General features: G+C 40.7%; 2 protein-coding genes across 10 annotated transcripts in view; one reads left to right on the forward strand and one right to left on the reverse strand.

Annotated features, from left to right (window-relative positions):
• Nucleotides 1–17,469, forward strand: part of SENP7 (SUMO specific peptidase 7) — a 215,885-nt gene that overhangs the window by 12,376 nt on the left and 186,040 nt on the right. For 3 of the 9 annotated variants that reach the window (XM_080655697.1, XM_080655699.1, XM_080655702.1), the window contains exon 1: nucleotides 14,444–14,562. In XM_080655697.1, the coding sequence (XP_080511823.1) occupies nucleotides 14,523–14,562 (40 nt within the window). In that variant the 5' untranslated portion in view covers nucleotides 14,444–14,522. Of the gene's footprint in view, nucleotides 1–14,393; nucleotides 14,563–17,469 lie in introns of those variants that run through there. The other 6 variants (XM_080655696.1, XM_080655703.1, XM_080655698.1 and 3 more) reach the window with 4 other exon arrangements.
• Nucleotides 3,507–15,017, reverse strand: LOC308241982 (putative protein ARB2BP). The gene is made up of 2 exons (XM_080655706.1): nucleotides 14,605–15,017; nucleotides 3,507–4,984 (listed from the first exon to the last, which is right to left on the reverse strand). Exon 2 carries the CDS (start codon nucleotides 4,973–4,975, stop codon nucleotides 3,890–3,892), a length of 1,086 nt encoding a protein of 361 aa, XP_080511832.1. The 5' UTR covers nucleotides 4,976–4,984; nucleotides 14,605–15,017; the 3' UTR covers nucleotides 3,507–3,889.

The raw sequence follows: 17,469 nt of genomic DNA on the forward strand, positions 1-17,469 counted from the left end.
TTCCTTTTTTCTTCTTCCTCTTCTTTAAGAATACCTTTCAGCATTTCATATAATACTGGTTTGGTGGTGATGAACTCCTTTAGCTTTTTCTTGTCTGTGAAACTCTTTATCTGCCCTTCAATTCTGAATGATAGCTTTGCTGGGTAGAGTAATCTTGGTTGTAGGTTCTTGCTATTCATCACATTGAAAATTTCTTGCCACTCCCGTCTGGCCTGCATAGTTTCCGTTGAAAAGTCAGCTGACAGTCGTATGGGTGCTCCCCTGTAGGTAACTAACTGTTTTTCTCTTGCTGCTTTTAATATTCTCTCTTTGTCTTTTGCTCTTGGCATTTTAATTATGATGTGTCTTGGTGTAGTCCTCTTTGGATTCCTTTTGTTTGGGGTTCTGTGGGCTTCCTGGACTTGTAAGTCTATTTCTTTCACCAGGTGGGGGAAGTTTTCAGTCATTATTTCTTCAAATAGGTTTTCAGTATTTTGCTCTCTCTCTTCTTCTGGCACCCCCATAATTCTGATGTTGGTACGCTTGAAGTTGTCCCAGAGTCTTCTTACATTATCTTCAACTTTTTGGATTTTTTTTTTTGCTTTTTGCTTTTTTGGTTGAGTGTTTTTTGCTTCTTTGTATTTCAATTCTTTGACTTGATTTTTGTGTTCCTCTTGTCTGTTTTTGGGTCTCTGTATAATATTTTTTATTTCAGTCAGTGTATGTTTAATTTCTAGTTGGTCCTTTTTCATCTCTTCGAGGGTCTCGTTATATTTATCGGCCTTTTCTAGGATATTCTTAAAAAGCCTTATAACCGTGGTTTTGAATTCTATATCCAGTCGTTTGTTTTCCTCCATTTCTTTCGTTTGTGATCTGATTCTTAGACGCCGCATTTTCACTGCTTCCCTGAGTTGGTAGATTTGTGTGCTAGGTTTCCAATTTGGCCCAGTGGGTCTGCCTCCCCAGTTAACCTGGGGTGGACACTCTTGGTGCACCCCTTTGTGGACTGTGTGTACAGCCTTGTTGTAATTAAGTCTTTATTGTTGTTGGTATCACTGGGAAGAATTGACCTCCAGGCCAGTTGGCTGTAAGGATCAGCTGTGTCTATGCTGGGAGAAGTCCGGTGCTGGGGACAGCCTTATAGGATTAGACTTGCCAAATTGCAACAGCCTCTGTGCTCTGCTTGGATGGGGTGGAGTCTCAGTCTTGGCTTCCCATCAGCCTTGCCCTTGCTAGCACGTGTGTGCCTTCAGTCCTCTGCCTTCCCGGCTCCCGATTCTCCGCCCGAGAGTCCAGACTCCCCCCACAAGAGCGTGGGTCCCCGGGGGTTCGCCTGGAACTGGGGTTCACTGCAGTCAGAACTGGGGCTCACTTCAGTCAGAACTGGGGTTTTGTGCCGTCAGGAGCCTCTCACTCCCTTCCGCTAGGGAAAGCCTGTGGCAGCCTCCCGCAGCCTTTGTGCGCACTGGCGCGAGCGGACTTTCAGTCTTCCGCCTTCCCCGGCTCCCGAGTCTCCGCCCGAGAGTCCAGACTCCCCCCACAAGAGCGTGGGTCCCCGGGGGTTCGCCTGGAACTGGGGTTCACTGCAGTCAGAACTGGGGCTCACTTCAGTCAGAACTGGGGTTTTGTGCCGTCAGGAGCCTCTCACTCCCTTCCACTAGGGAAAGCCTGTGGCAGCCTCCCGCAGCCTTTGTGCGCACTGGCGCGAGCGGACTTTCAGTCTTCCGCCTTCCCCGGCTCCCGAGTCTCCGCCCGAGAGTCCAGACTCCCCCCACAAGAGCGTGGGTCTCCAGGGGCTCGCCTGGAACTGGGGTTCACTGCAGTCAGAACTGGGGCTCACTTCAGTCAGAACTGGTGTTCGGTGCCGTCAGGAGCCTCTCACTCCCTTCCGCTAGGGAAAGCCTGTGGCAGGCTCCCGCAGCCTTTGTGCGCACTGGCGCGAGCGGACTTTCAGTCTTCCGCCTTCCCCGGCTCCCGAGTCTCCGCCCGAGAGTCCAGACTCCCCCCACAGGAGCGTGGGTCCCCAGGGGCTCGCCCGGAATAGGTGTTCAGTGCAGTCAGAACTGGGGTTCAATGCGGTCGGGGGCTCCCTTCCCCCTTCCGCCAGAGAAAGCCAGCCAGGCACTCCGCCGCCCTTCCTCTCTGCGCGCACAAAGACCCTTTGCCGTACCTCCAATTCTCTGTGAGCTTTTCTCCTTCCTTCTAGTTGTAGAATTTTCACTCAGTCAGCTTTCCTGCAGTTCTGGATGGTGTCCGTTCTGTCTTTTAGTTGTAGTTTTGAAATTGTTGTGCGAGGCAGCAGTTTAGGTGTTTACCTATGCCGCCATCTTGGTTTCTCAGTAATGCCTCTTGAATATAGTCTTTCTTATTGTCTTTAACAAATGTAAATGAATAATGTTTTCTTTTTTTAAAAAAATAGATTTTGTTGATTCTTAGTGAAAAAGGGAGAGGGATAGAAACAATGATGAGAGAAACATCATCAATCCGCTGCCTCTTGCGTGCATCCCTACTGGAGACCCAGCCCTTAACCGGCATGTGCCCTGACTGGGAATCAGAGCTGTGACCTTTTGGTTCCTGGGTTGATGCTCAACAGCTGAGCCGCACCGGCCAGACAATAATGTTTTCTTTAACTCTAGTCTCTCGTAAGTTTTTAGCTTTAGCTGAACCGGAGTTTTTCCTCCTGCCTCCAGATCTTTGCGTAACACTGTTCCTTTGCCTACGATTATTTTCTCAGATAACTACTACTGTTCTTTAAACTAAGCACCTTCTTCTCAGGGAAGTACTTTGTTTTTTGCTTTATTTGTGTTTATTTTATCGGGGAAATCTTTGAACCTCAAGGCTTGTCAGCTCTTTTTTAAAAAAGTACATTTTATTGATTTTTACAGAGAGGAAGGCAGAGGGATAGAGAGTTAGAAACATCAATGAGAGAGAAACATCGATCAGCTGCCTCTTGCACACCCCCTACTGAGGATGTGCCCGCAACCAAGGCACATGCCCCTGAATGGAATCGAATCTGGGGCCCTTCAGTACGCAGGCCAACGCTCTATCCACTGCGCAAACTGGTCAGGGTGAGGCTTGTTAGCTCTTATGCTAGATATTCCACAGCACCCTTTATTTCACACTTGCAATTTAAAAAAATATATATTTTTATTGATTTCAGAGAGGAGGAGAGAGGGAGAGATAGAAAAGTCAATGATGAGAATCACTGATCAGCTGCCTCCTGCACACCCCCTTCTCTGCTCTAGCTGGTTTGTCTCCTGGGGATTGAGCCTGCAACCTGGCATGTGCCCTGACCAGAATTGAACCTCCCAGTTCATAGGTCAACGCTCAAACTACTGATCCACACTGGCCAGGCTTGCAATTTGCTTTTCACTGTAAACTACATAAGGATAAAGGCAATGTTGGCCTTGTTTGCCAGTGTCTCCAATACCTAGTAGACAGGAGACACTCAAATATTAGCTTAAGGTATGAATAAACACATACATAACCAAAAAATTTAAACAAAAGAACACAAACATACAAAGAATAGGATTTGCTTGTGATATTTAATTTTTATGTTCACTTATAATTTCAATACGGCATTAATACTATAGAAATCAAAGATTGACTTAATATTTAATTTCCATTGACTACAGTTTTGGTGCCATTCTATTAAGCCATAAGAAAGATGCTTTTCAAAAGAAAGGTCCTCTAACTTGACTAATACTGTAAAATATTAACGATGGTATGGACTAACTTCCTGGTTCATAATAGGCTACAAAAAACATATTTGCTTTAGAAAAATTAACAAATCAAACATTAATCCAGAATATAATACTGTGTTTGAGCTAGAAGTGTTCCTTTTCTTCTAGTATCTACATTAGCAAAGTTTCAGTGGGACAAAAAAAATCATACATGACAAAAAAGTAAATTAAGCACTTTGATTTATTTTTGTGGAGCTTCTAGTTGCCATTGGCACATGAGAGAAATTAATAGTTGTTTTGGCTTTCAGAGCTTTTTGAAAGTATTTAAAAATTGACTGAAGGCTAGAGGAAATGGCTAAGTCATGTTTTTCAGTGCCTGCAGAAACCATAGGAAATTCTTTTTTCAAAACAGTAGCTGCAGGTCTATTCAAAGGCTTAGGACTTGTCACCCATTCCTGGCAGTGGTGCTTTATCCATGCTGATAACTGTATATCACTTCCCAGCTGGTGTCCTGCATGATGTTGAGAGTCAATAAGTGCAACAGCATATACTTTGTTCATTACTTCCCACTTCCTACGAACAAGCAAGTCCATAAAAACCAAGCCTCCATAACCATGTACAATGAAGGCAACATTCTTGTCTTCAATCTTTGAAATGAAGTAATCCCAAATATAAGTCATGTGCTCTTCAGGGGTGTTGCTGCATCTTTTTGGAATACACTGGAGAGGCTGTTGGAGAGATAAAAAGCTCTCAGTTTGAACCATTTTTAGAGAAGAGGACTCAATATTTTGTGGTAAAAGGCCTTTCCACTCTTTTGCCATTTTTAGGTCCACAAAATTGTCATTGGGGTTTAACACAATTACATCATAATGTGCCTGCAATGCCATTTGAATACATGGTATCTGACTTCCATGTTCTAGACCATGATATATTATTGCCTGCTGACTCCATTGACCAGCTCGAAGGACCCCCTGGTCTTGAAGAAGGACAAGAAGAGCAGAATGATGATTTGTTAATGCTCTCTCACTCATAAAAAAGAAGCTTCTTGATTCCTTATCAGCCTCTGGTGTGATGTATACTTTTTGTAATTTGCACACTTTCTCCAAAAGCTCATACATGTATTTTTCAAGCAAATGGCCAAGGGCCTGGTAGCGCTTGCTATTTCTCTCAGGGACATTTTTATAATAATTAAAGACAAAAGGCCTTTGTGTCTCGATGTGTCTCAGCTCAGTTTTTTCATTGAAGTCATATTGAAGTTCTTCTAGTAAGTCAGATTGTTCAATAAACCTTTGAAAGCTCAGTTCCTGTGTCATTGGTAACCACTGAAAGTGAAAATAATATGTTAGTGCTAGAAAAAATAAAAATTTCAGCTTGCTAAATTCTTCTGGTGGGGATTCGTGCTAAATTAAGCACTTCACAAAGACATTAACCTTTTAGCCTATGGTAAAGACTTTAACACATTGCGGACCAGTAGTTTTGTTGCTAGCTTTACCCAGTGGTCAGATAAGTTTCTAATGAATGAGTACAAAAAATGTTTTACATAAATGTTAAAGGCACGCTTTAAAATTAAATACCCATTGCATTTTGACGTTATTTATTACATTTTTTTACAAGCCAATATCTTTTTAAAGTAGATACTTCGTAAAACACTGTGTAATATAAAGCGAGAATTCTCGTGATCCGTCTGCAATGTGTTAACTCAAAATAATTGTGAATGATGCAAAGTAATGAGACTGAACATACTAAGGGACAATAGACAGGCCATATATAAAAAGAGGACTTTGACCCACAACCTGCAACAACTTGCCCAGGAAAACAACCTTTTATCTATAATAAACAGCTCAGAAAGCTAGTCTGCAGTAAGTCAGATTTGTAGGAAGTCAGGCTGCTACCTTTAGTGATCAGGAAGCTAAACAGTAACTTCTGTTACAATTGGTTGCCTCCTGCAAGCACCCCGACCAGGGTCCAGGAACCTGCAACTGATGTATGTGCCCTTGACCGAATTCAACCTGTGACCCTTCAATCCACAGGCTGAAGCTCTTTCTTTTTAAAAATATTATTTTTGTTGATTTCAGAGAGGAAGGGAGAGGGAGAGAGAGATAGAAACATCAATGATGAGAGATAATCATTGATCAGCTGCCTCCTGCACGCCCCCTACTGGGAATTGAGCCCACAACCTGGGCATACCTGGTATGCCTTTGACCAGAATTGAACCTGGGACCCTTCAGACTGCAGGCCAATGCTCTATCCACTGAGTCAAACTGGCTAGGGCTAAAATTCATGTTCTTAACAAATACATTAATAGTCTCTCTCCTTAATTTCTTAACACTGACACTGGCAGTCTACAACCCACTTCTAACAAGTAGCGTAAGCTCTTATCTCCCTGCTTTCTGTTTTCCACATAGTAAATCCAATTTAGATGTTCTCAGAACATCTAAATTGGATCTCACACCCTTGTTCAAAATCCTCAATGGTTTCCTCTCTCACTCAGAATAAAAGCCTGTCTTTACCACAGCCTACAAGGTCCCACATGGCCCTGAGCTCTCCAGTGTCATTTCTTTCCATTCTCTCACTTGCTTACCCATCTAGTTACATGACCTGGTTCTTAGCTCTTTCTTAGGTGTCATTTACAATCATTCTCTTGCTTACTTCACTCTAGCCACACCTGGCCTCTTTGCCTTCAACTTGTGGAGCAAGCTCCTGTTGAATGGCATTCCCTCTTGGCTATGCTTACAGCTTGGATCACTCTTTCCCTAGATATCAATAGGGCATAATTTTCTTAGTTTCTGCACACCTTTTCACTGTTCAGAGAAACTTTCTCTGAGCATTCTATCTAAAAGGGCATTCCCCTCTAGCTTTCCTCACTTCCTATCTATGATTCTTATTTCTCTCTCTCCTCTTTTCTTCCATGTCTCTCTCTCTCTCTTTTTCTTTTCTTTTAGCACTTATTACCAAGTGACATATACTTGCTTATTGTCTGTTTCCCCCCATTAGAATGTAAGTTCCATGAGAGCAGGGACAAGGACTTAGTTTTGTTCACTACTGTAGCTCTAGTTCTTGGAATAGTGCTTGGTGAGTAGTAGGTAATTAAATATTGTTAGGATTTTAGATTTTTGCTAAGGGCATAAGGAAGAGCAAAAGTCCTGTAGCTGTATATACAGAAGAAAGATGCATCCATAGTTTTAAACAATTATAGAGCCTTTTTTTATAATTCTAAAGTTAGTAAATATCAAGTTATGCCCTGGCCGAATAGCTCAGTTGGTTGGAACATCATCCTATTATGCCAAGGTTGCAGGTTCGATCCCCAGTCAGGGCACACACAAGCATCAACCAATAATTGCATAAATAAGTGGAACAACAAGTTGATGTTTCTCTCTCTTTCTTCCTCTCTCTAAAATATATAAATTGTTGCCAAAACCGGTTTGGCTCAGTGGATAGAGCGTCAGCCTGCGGACTGAAAGGTCCCGGGTTCGATTCCGGTCAAGGGCATGTAACTTGGTTGCGGGCACATCCCCAGTAGGAGGTGTGCAAGAGGCAGCTGATCGATGTTTCTATCTATCCTTCTTCCTTCCTCTCTGTAAAAAATCAATAAAATATATTTAAAATATATAAATTGTTAAAAAGTAAATTTATGAATTATTTTTACAGAATATCCTACACATCTAAATATATTTGTTTTCTCCTTTGCAAATCAAGATGGGCTATTAAAATAAAGGAGAGAATGAAATTGTTTTATGTACTTAGTTTTCTAAAGAATGGATTGGAATAAGATAGCTTAGCTTGAAGAATAAGATTGTCAGCTCTGACCAGTTTGGCTCAGTGGGTAGAGTGTCAGTCTGCAGACTGAAGGGTTCCAGGTTCGATTCTGGTCAAGGGCATGTACGTTGGTTGCAGGCACATCCCCAGTAGGGGATGTTCAAGAGGCAGCTGATAGATGTTTCTCTCTCATGGATGTTTCTTTTTTTAAAATATTTTTTTATTGATTTCAGAGAGGAAGGGAGAGGGAGAGAGAGATAGAAACATCAATGATAAGAGAGAATCATTGACCGGCTGCCTCCTGCACACCCCACAATGGGGATCAAGCTCGCAACATGGGCATGTGCCCTTGAGCAGAATCGAATCCCGAACCCTTTAGTCTGCAGGCTAATGTTCTATCCACTGAGCCAAACTGGCCAGAGCTCATCGATGTTTCTAACTCTCTATCCCTCTCCCTTCCTCTCTGGAAAAAAAAAATCAATAAGATATATTTAAAAAGAAAAGAATGAGATTGCCAGAGCTGCAAGGGATGCAATTGATCTTATTAGCTAATATATTTATTTTATAGAGAACTTTATTTTATAGAAGCTATAAAGGTAAGATGGCATGCCCAAAGAAGGTCTATGAGCTTGGGAGAAAATTTTTACCAGTGATTTTTTTTTTAAAATCCTTACCTGAGGATATTTTTTCCATTGATTTTTAGAGAGAATGGAAAGGAGGGGGAGAGACAGAGAAAGAAAAACATCAATGGGAGAGAGATACATAAATTGGTTGCCTCCTGCACACAACCTGACCAGGATGGAGCCTGCAATCAAGATATGTGCCCTTGACCGGAATCAAACCTGCAACCCTCAGTCTGCAGGCCAATGCACTAACCACTGTGGAAACCAGCCAGAGCCCAGTGATCTTAAAAATGCATATTATTTGACTGATTATTTAATTCATTCATCAAAAATTTAGTGAGGGAATTTGTTAGACACTTAGTTTCCTATATTAAGTAGTCTAGTCATTTTACATTTAATGAAATAAAAAAAGAATAGTATATAATAATGAGAATTTCAAATTTGGTCCTTCTAGTAATCTGGATTAGGTGGTGACACAGCTATGTTTTGTTGTAGGTGTGGTTATTATTATTATTTTAAATGTCTTTATTGATATTTAGAGAGAGGGATAGAGAGTCCCCTACCAGGGATTGAGCCCACAACCTGGGCATGTGCCCTGACCAGGAATTGAACCAGTGAATTCTTGGTTCCTGGGTTGACGCTCAATCACGGAGCCACACTGACCGGGCCAAAAGCACTATTTTTATTTCCCAATACAGAATGCAACTATCAGTTTTGTTTTTTAACTATGAGGTTTTTTTAAAGAAAAATAATTATGCCTGTATACAATTCCATTTAGTTAATATAGAAAATGGTAGAGCCCTAGCCAGTTTGGCTCAGTGGATAGAGTGTTGGCCTTCAGACTGAGGGATTGGGCTCAATTCTGGTCAAGGATGCATGCCCAGGTTGTGGGCTCGATGCCCAGTGGGGGGTGTATAGGAGGCAGTTAATCTGTGATTCTCTCTCATCATTGATGTTTCTATCTCTCCTTCCTCTCTGAAATCAATAAAAATACATTAAAAAAAGAAAGTAGTAAAAAATGATAGAGCTTATTAAATTATATATGCAGGTGTTCAAAAAAGAGCAAACTAAATAGTATCCTTTCCCCTGCCTACCTCTCCCTAGGAAAAGCAAAATAAGCTGAATTTAATCCACCTGAGGCAAAGACCTATAGAAAATAGGATAATGGGGGCAGAAAGAGAAAAAAATAGATGTCACCAAATCTTTGGGTTTCCAAGTTTGAGTATGTAACAGAACCCGCAAGGAAAGTTTTCAAAATTAATAGTTTAGTGAACTATTATAAAGAGAAACATCACACAGCTGTCACTGAGCAAAAAAAAAATAGGGGACCACATGTCCATATATATGTTTGTGTGGACAGAGAATGTCTCATTTCTGAAGAGATACACAAGAAACCATTAACAGTGGTTGCCTTTGGGTAGAGGAACTGGGAACTGGGACAGGAGGTTCCTGGAGTGAGAGAAGTCTTTTTTTTTTTAAATATATTTTATTGATATTTCACAGAGAGGAAGGGAGAGGGATAGAGAGCTAGAAACATCGATGAGAGAGAAACATCGATCAGCTGCCTCCTACACACCTCCCACTGAGGATGTGCCCGCAACCAAGGTACATGCCCTTGACCGGAATCGAACCCGGGACCCTTCAGTCCGCAGGCCGACGCTCTATCCACTGAGCCAAACCGGTTTCGGCAAGAGAGAAGTCTTATATTTCCTTGCATATTTGTTAGGTGATTCTTTTTTTTTTTTTTTCATTAAAAACAAAAAAGAGAGAAACACCCTTGTAACTATCCTAGGCTGGCTTTACCATTCATTCATCCCCAATGTGTCTTCAAGCACCCTTGTTCAAAACTAACCACTGCTTTGTATTTCTTTATGATTTTATCTCCAGAGTATGCAGCCCTAGGACCTATAGTTTAGTTTTATACTTAAAACAACAACAACCTGATACCTCCTCTTATGAAACCTTTTAAACATACAGATTATTAGACCCCGCTTTTAGGAGATTCTGATTCAAAAGGTCTGAGGTGAGACTTGGAAATAGGTAATTAAAAAAAAAAAAAAGCTCCCAAGTAATTCTGAGAGCTACATTTTGGATTTACTGACTCAGTCCAATCCTGGATCCTATGGGCCTTGATTTGAATTATTCAGAGGTAAGTGGTTACCAAAAGTTAAACGATAAAGAAGATGAGACTACCTGAAGTCTCAATTTCACTAAATTATAACATGAATTTTTCTATTAAAATCAACCAAAAGTATTAAGTAGAAGAAATGCTAAAAAAACACATTTTAAGAAAGAACATTTCAAAGAAGTTAGTGGAATATATACAGAATACCTTGGGCTCAGTCCTCAGGCCAAATGAAAATTTAGAGATCTTTATGCATATGTTACAGTAGGCAGTTAGAAAGATAGGGGCTGGGAAAGGCACTTGGGGCTTGGAGGGAAAATGTGAGGCATGACAAACCAAAAATAGACAATGCAGGTGGCAGATCCCTAGGTGAAGAGGAAAGATTTAGAACTCCTCCAGAATGTGGTCTAACCAGTGGCATACCACCTGGGTGAAGAAGCCTTATAGCTTAAAGATTTTTTTTTTTTTGAGAAATAAAGGAAGGGGAGACTTATCGAGGGGCCCTCCAGTCTAGGGGTATAAGTATCCCGAACCTCACCTAAGCAGAGCACTTGGTTTGGTTTCAGCAGGCTACATTGCCCGCTCAGGTTCTGAATGTATTTCTTTCCTACAAATAAATCCTCACCTTCTTTTGCTGCTATTTGCTATCTCCTTTGAATTCATTCCTAAAAGCAAGACAGGAAGGGGGGGAGGGGTGCAGAGTACTGTCTCTGGCCAGGGGCTGTCTTCAGCTAGACACCACCCCAACCACTGCTGACACATACACTATTCCTCCCATAGCTTCCCGGACAAAGGATTACCCATCTGCTGCTCAAATACCCTAAGTTACTGCAGGTTTTCATAACTTCTGGGAACAGGCTATTCCATTTAAGTTGCAATTATTGATTGCCTTAAAAGGAAAGTTGTTGTGTTCCCACCACCAAACATCAAATACAGATCACATATCATAGAAATGTATACTTGAAACCTATATGATCCTATTAACCAATGTCACCCCAATAAATTTAATAAAAATGAAGGCAACCTGAAAAATTATCTTTGAAACTAAACAACCTATCTTTATCTTTAATTAATCACATGTTACTTTATCTGTGGAAGAAAAACTTCTTTCATATAAAAATTCTCAATATTTTAAAGATAAGAATCAATTACTAGTGAAGATGAGGTGAATAGCACCATGAAACATTACTCCAAGACTCTTTCTCTCCCTCTCTCTGGCTCTCTCTCAAAGATCAATGAAAACATATCCTCCAGTAAGGATTAAAGTTAATTCACTTGTGATAAGAAAGGGGCTTTTGTAGATTTCATTAATTTCTCTTCAAAGAAATTGTTAATCAAGGGGTAAAAGAAAGGGTTGATTAATTTCACATTGCCCCTAGGTCTTGTAACTATTAAGACTATACCCACTGCTTTTAAAAAATATAATGAACAGCTAATTTAAATACTTAATACACACTTCTAACACTCAATAAAGAACCATATCCATTATGATAAAACCAGTCCATTGTCTCTTCTCTTATAAATGTTAGACTGATGAATTTCTAAGATTATTTTAATTTAGCCCTAGCCAGTTTGGCACAGTGGACAGAGCATCCATCAGCCTGCGGACCAAAGGGTTCGGGGTTTGATTCTGGTCAAGGGTACGTACTGTACCTCAGTTGCAGGCTCCTCCTCTCCTCCCAGGCCCTGGTCAGGGTGCATGCAGAAGGCAACCAATGGATGTATTTCTCTCATATTGATATTTCTATCTTTCCCTCTCTCTTCCACTCTCTCTAAAAATCAAAGGAAAAATATCCTTGGGTAAGGATTAAAAAACAAACAAAATAGAACCAACAAAACAAAAATATTTTAATTTGCAAGGCTCTAGCCCTGGCTGGGTAGAGTGTTGTCCCTATACCCCAAGGTTGTGAGTTCAATCTCTAGTCAAGAAGCAACTAATGAATGCATAAATAAGTGGAACAATGCCTCAATGTTTCGCTCCTTTTCTAAAAAAAAAACTATTTTAAAAAAGAAGGCTCTATACGGTGTGAACTAAGTGTACATAAAAGAAATGACATTACCCCCAAATACACTTTGTTCATATTTTTAAATTAGGAAGCTTTCCACTGAACATCATAAAACACTGTAAAAAAATCCTTTCATTAGTCTTTCATGAAAGGCAGAATGAGGTTGTTAAATGACTCCCTCAAAAGTAGAAACTAAACTTTTTGGCCCTTTAGTTGTTTGCAATACAGTCAATTATGCAGTAGATTGGTAAAGCTAAAAACAATAAAAATATTGGTTAAAAGAGGTGTCATTCTTTGTCTTTTCCTCTTATTCTTTGAAATTCTTGAGCTTAAAGGTCACTTATCCACAAATATGTCTTTCAAAACAAGCTCCAATTCAAAGAAACAAACTGGCTCACTAAGTCTTTTTTAGCAGAAGTGACAAATCTGAATATATTTGCTAGCTGAATAATTTTATTAACTTCTTATAATTTCATTTCTCATAAGTTTACTTCTTACTGCTAAACTTTAAAATCACTGTTCATGGAAGCTGCTAGTTTTTGGGGAAACGGATTAGGTATACTTACACTTTTCTTTTTTATGTTTCCATCTCTCTGCTCTATTTCCATCTTTGCAGGTAACTTGTTTCCTATAAAATTGGCTAATTAAGCCGGTTTAGTTCTTGCGTTAAATTATACAAAAAGGTTGGTTCATGAGTAAACTTAAAACTCAGATATTTTTCAGTAAGCTAAGTTATTTGTTAAACAAAGGAGGTCCTCTGAATGAAACCCTGTAGTGAATTTCAACCTCAGTCACCCCTTAAGTATTGTTGCTTTTTAGTCATCCCAGCCCAGTAAGGCACAGCCCCCAGCCCAACAGGCCCTGGCACCTGGAGGCTTAGCTCTACCTCAGCAGAGACCACACAGTAATTAGTCCGCAGACTCAAGAAGCGCGAGACTGGGCTCTAGTGGTGAGCTGGGAAAGTTCTTTTGTTGACCTTGGTACAATGGGGAGAGCGAAGCTGCCATTAAACTTAGTATCTCCAGGGTTCCTTCTAGCTTGGAACAGTGCAAATATAGTTATTTTGCCTCTGACTGGAGTGCTCTGTTGAATTTTGATCAAGTTATTGATATTAAAACTTACACATAAAAAATATTATTTAAATATGTACATTACAACCAAATAGGCCAATAATCTAAACTGATGGGTTCTTTGAAAGGATAAAAAATAATCAGTCTATAAGTTGAGTTCATTGAGGACAAGCTATGCCCTTAAGTACAGTAATGAAAATTAGTTGAACGAATTCCATTTTACATCCACCCACTTTCTATCATTTCAGCATTTTATGTTTAAAAAATTGATGCTCAGTCCCCCACCCCTGCCTTTAAAAATAAGGAGCTTGAATGTTAAAGAGATCCTCTGACTTTTTTTTTCTCAGCTGACGTACTTTATTTCTACTCAAACTGCTAAATCAATTGCTAGATCTTTTTGTTTGAGGAAGCACGGTGAGGACCAAGTTATAGGCGAGATCCGGAGGAAAGTAAAACTGCAAAAGGAATAACTTTTTTTTTCATCACCTCACGGGATATAGTGAACCGGTAGAATTCCTAGTTTCCAATTTTTTTACTTTGAGAATTTTTTAAAAAAATGTTTTTATTGATTTCAAAGAAGGGAGAGGGAGATTGAAGTACCAATGATGAGAAACCATTGATCAGCTGCCTCCTGCACGCCCCCTGCTGGGGATCGGGCCTGTGACCCACGCATGTGCCCTTGATTGGAGTCGAACTTGGGACCGTTCAGTCCCCAGCCCAACGCTCTATCCACTGAACCAACCCAGCCAGCACTTTCGTGGGAATTTTTATAAGCCTTTATTTGAGCCAAACGAAGGACATACGCCAGGGAGCTGGCCAAGGAACAGGAACTCAAATGTTCCTCTCCTGTTTTTCAGTCAAGCTAGTTTCCCAGTTGGCAAAGCCTTTTGAAGATCTCGGGTTAAAACTTCGCACCCTTACTTTGTCGCTAGTGCAGACAATGAAAAAAGCGTCACTAAAAACACACCAAAAAACAACCCCCTACCCCCCACAAAAAACAAAAAACAGAAACACACACACACACACACACACAAAACACACAAACAAACCACTACAAGTGGCAACGCGCAAAGAAAACAAAGTCCGGGGAAGTAACTTCCGGGTGGAGGTGGGAGGCATGGATGACTTCCGGTCTGAGGGCACACGCCGACTCTTGCGCAAGCGCGATTGACACTTTCCTGTTTTTTTTTTTTCCCCCTCCCCTCCCCCTCCCTCCCCCAGCCTGAGGGGTCTTGAGGTGACAGCGACTGCAACTGCGACTACAGCAGCGGGAGGAGAAGATGGACAGGAGGAAGGCCGGGCGACGCCGATCTTCATCGGGTAAGGACCGGTTGGAGGAGGGCTGAGCGGATTATCTCCTACCTGGGCGAATGGGAGGGCCCGGTGGCGGGTGCTGCGGCCCGGGAGCGACGAGGGCTCGCGCTCCGGCGGGGGCGGGGTAGCGTGGGGAGGGGAGGGAGCGGAGGGGCGCGCACAATGGAAGACCCGGAGGTCGCCCCCGCCCCTGCGGGTCCTACACCGACTCCGAGCTGTCACCGAAGCCTCGGCAGCTCTTCTCCGTGACACCCTTTAATTCTTTTCCTCCAGTCGGGAGCACCCTGCAGGAGCCTTATCGCCCACTGATCTTCCCAGTTGGCTTGCCGCTATCCTGCCACGCCTTCCTCGTAATTCCTCCAATGTTCCAGTTTTGTTTCCAGCTCCTCAGTGCCTCACTCCACTTTCCTCGATTCCTTTGATCTCGTTGTTGCCTCTTTCTTCTGCCCTCTTACCTCCGTGTAGGTAGTAGCGACTGCTAGTGGAACGGCGGGGCTTGCCAGTTGACTCTTTAATTCGTCAGATAAATGCTGCAACATGTTTTCCTTCTGAACTGGCCCGCTTAAATAATCTTACTTTTCCAGTCTCCTCTTGCTCCTAAAAGCGATTAAAAAGTCGAACAACGGATTTAAAGCCGTTATTTCGTGTGCTTTTATTCTGAGCATGTTTTTGTTTTTGAAATTGCTTTACGGTTTATTTATTTTTGAGGGAGGAGAAGAGGGGGAGGAGAAAGCGATTTTTGTTGTTCCGTTTATTTATGTATTAATTGGTTGTTTATTGTATGACTGGGTATTGAACCCTCAATCTTGACCATCTAAGGAACTGAGCTACCCGGCCTGGGATGCTTCACGGTGTAAATGGCTATCTTCAGTCTTGGGTACTACATCACAAACTAACATCTGATGAATCAATTATTTTGTTTCGTTTTCTCATTTTTTTATTGTACCTTTTATTTTTGCAGAAACAGCCTTAACCATTCCAAATTTATTTAAGAATGCCCTGGTGGTGGTGTATCTCAAACTTTTTTTTTTCCTGTTCTTATCCGCAATGGAGAGTGAACCCAGATCGCTGGAACGTTGCCTGAAGCAGTTGAAAACCTGAAATTCCTTTTATAAGCAACCCGTATTGTCTTTTGTGTGTGTGTGTATTTTAGAGATATTCTTTGCATTTGAATATATATATATGGATATAGAGAAAAGTGTGTATGCCTCAAATAGATCATAGTATTTGTTTTTTTAAAAATATATTTTATTGATTCTTTACAGAGAGTAAGGGAAATAGAGAGTTAGAAACATCGCCCTTGACCAGAATCGAACCGCGGACCTTTCAGTCCGCAGGCTGACGTTCTATCCACTGAGCCAAACCAGCTAGAGCCATAGTATTTGTTTTAAAGTACTTTGTTTCTCCCCTAAAACCTTCAAGTAAAATGGACACATTAGGAAAATGCACACTGTTCATGTGATGTCATTTGTGTGCTTCCTAACACAACTTCAGGGGTAGTCATTACCTTAGTTTAAAATTCGCTCATGAGAATCTTCTCAAGCCTTTCTTCAGAGTACACTGAATCTGTATTTTAAAATTATTCATAAGCAAAAAGGAATTATTGCAAAAACTATATTATTTCCAAGTTCACAGCATACCAAAAGCAGTAAATTAGTTGGGGACAGATTAAAAAAAGAATTGGCACCAGAGACAGGTTTCCTGACAGTTGAATGAAATAATTAAATTCATGGATCATCAAGAATGACCATTTAATGCCAACAAAAAATGTAAACATATATTAGAGTTACAAAACAATTCATAAACGGGTTTTTGAATTAAACTTCAGGAAAGTTTAAACTTCAGGTTTTCAACTGGTTGCTTCAGACAACATTCTTCATTATCTTTGTTTATTCTTTTTTGAGTTAAGTGTATATATATATATATATATTTTTTTTAGGGGCGGGGGAGAGAGAGAAACATAGATTTGTTGTTCCACTTATTTATGCATTCGTTGGTTGCTTCTTGTATGTGCCTTGAGATATGGAACACACAACCTTGGCTTATTGGGATGACACTCTAACCAACTAAGCTACTCAGCCAGGGCTGTATATGGTTTTTTAAATTAAAAAAAAAATTTTTTTTAGTACTTAGGTACTAAGCAGTATGTTAAAAATTTTACAAACTTTCATTCTTTCTAAAGTCTTATAAGGTAGTTATTATTTCTAATTTACAGATGAGCAGACTGGGACAGCCATAAGCAACAGTAAGAAGCAGAGCCAGGAATCAAAGTCTGGTCTTCCTGACTACAAATTTATAATTTTAACCTCTTCTACTGTCACAGGACATTAGTGAGCCTACTTGGAAAAAAGGAGGCTCCATGGACAATTATGTTTGAGAAGAAAATTGTATTTACTACAGGATTTTACAGGGTTTTTGCTATGCTATTATACATTGTGCTTCTCCAAGAGGTGACTGAGCATGCAGTGATTTTCAAACTTGTGTGATTTTGAAACTCTTCCCTCCTTCCCCAGTTTTATGCAAGCATGTCAAACTCTGGGCCAGCGGGATGCATGCCTCGTTTATTTAAATGGGGCATGCCGCCGGCCATGAGTTTGACATGCTTGAGGATCTAGGGAAATAGGAGGCAAAATCATCTTTTGAGAAAGAGAGACTTTCAAGTATTGGGAGCTCAAAATAGAGTAGGAGGTCAATTAGGGATAAATATATGAACTATTAAGTAACTTAAAAATCTTTGTTAAAACAAGTTTGAGTGTGTAGCAGTAATAGCTGCAGTTCTTTTTTTTTTTTTTAATATATTTTATTGATTTTTTTACAGAGAGGAAGGAAGAAGGATAGATAGTCAGAAACATCGATGAGAGAGAAACATCGACCAGCTGCCTCCTGCACACCCCCCACTGGGGATGTGCCCGC

The sequence above is a fragment of the Plecotus auritus genome (genome assembly GCF_963455305.1).
Source record: "Plecotus auritus genome assembly, chromosome: 2".
In the NCBI taxonomy this organism is placed as follows: domain Eukaryota; kingdom Metazoa; phylum Chordata; class Mammalia; order Chiroptera; family Vespertilionidae; genus Plecotus; species Plecotus auritus.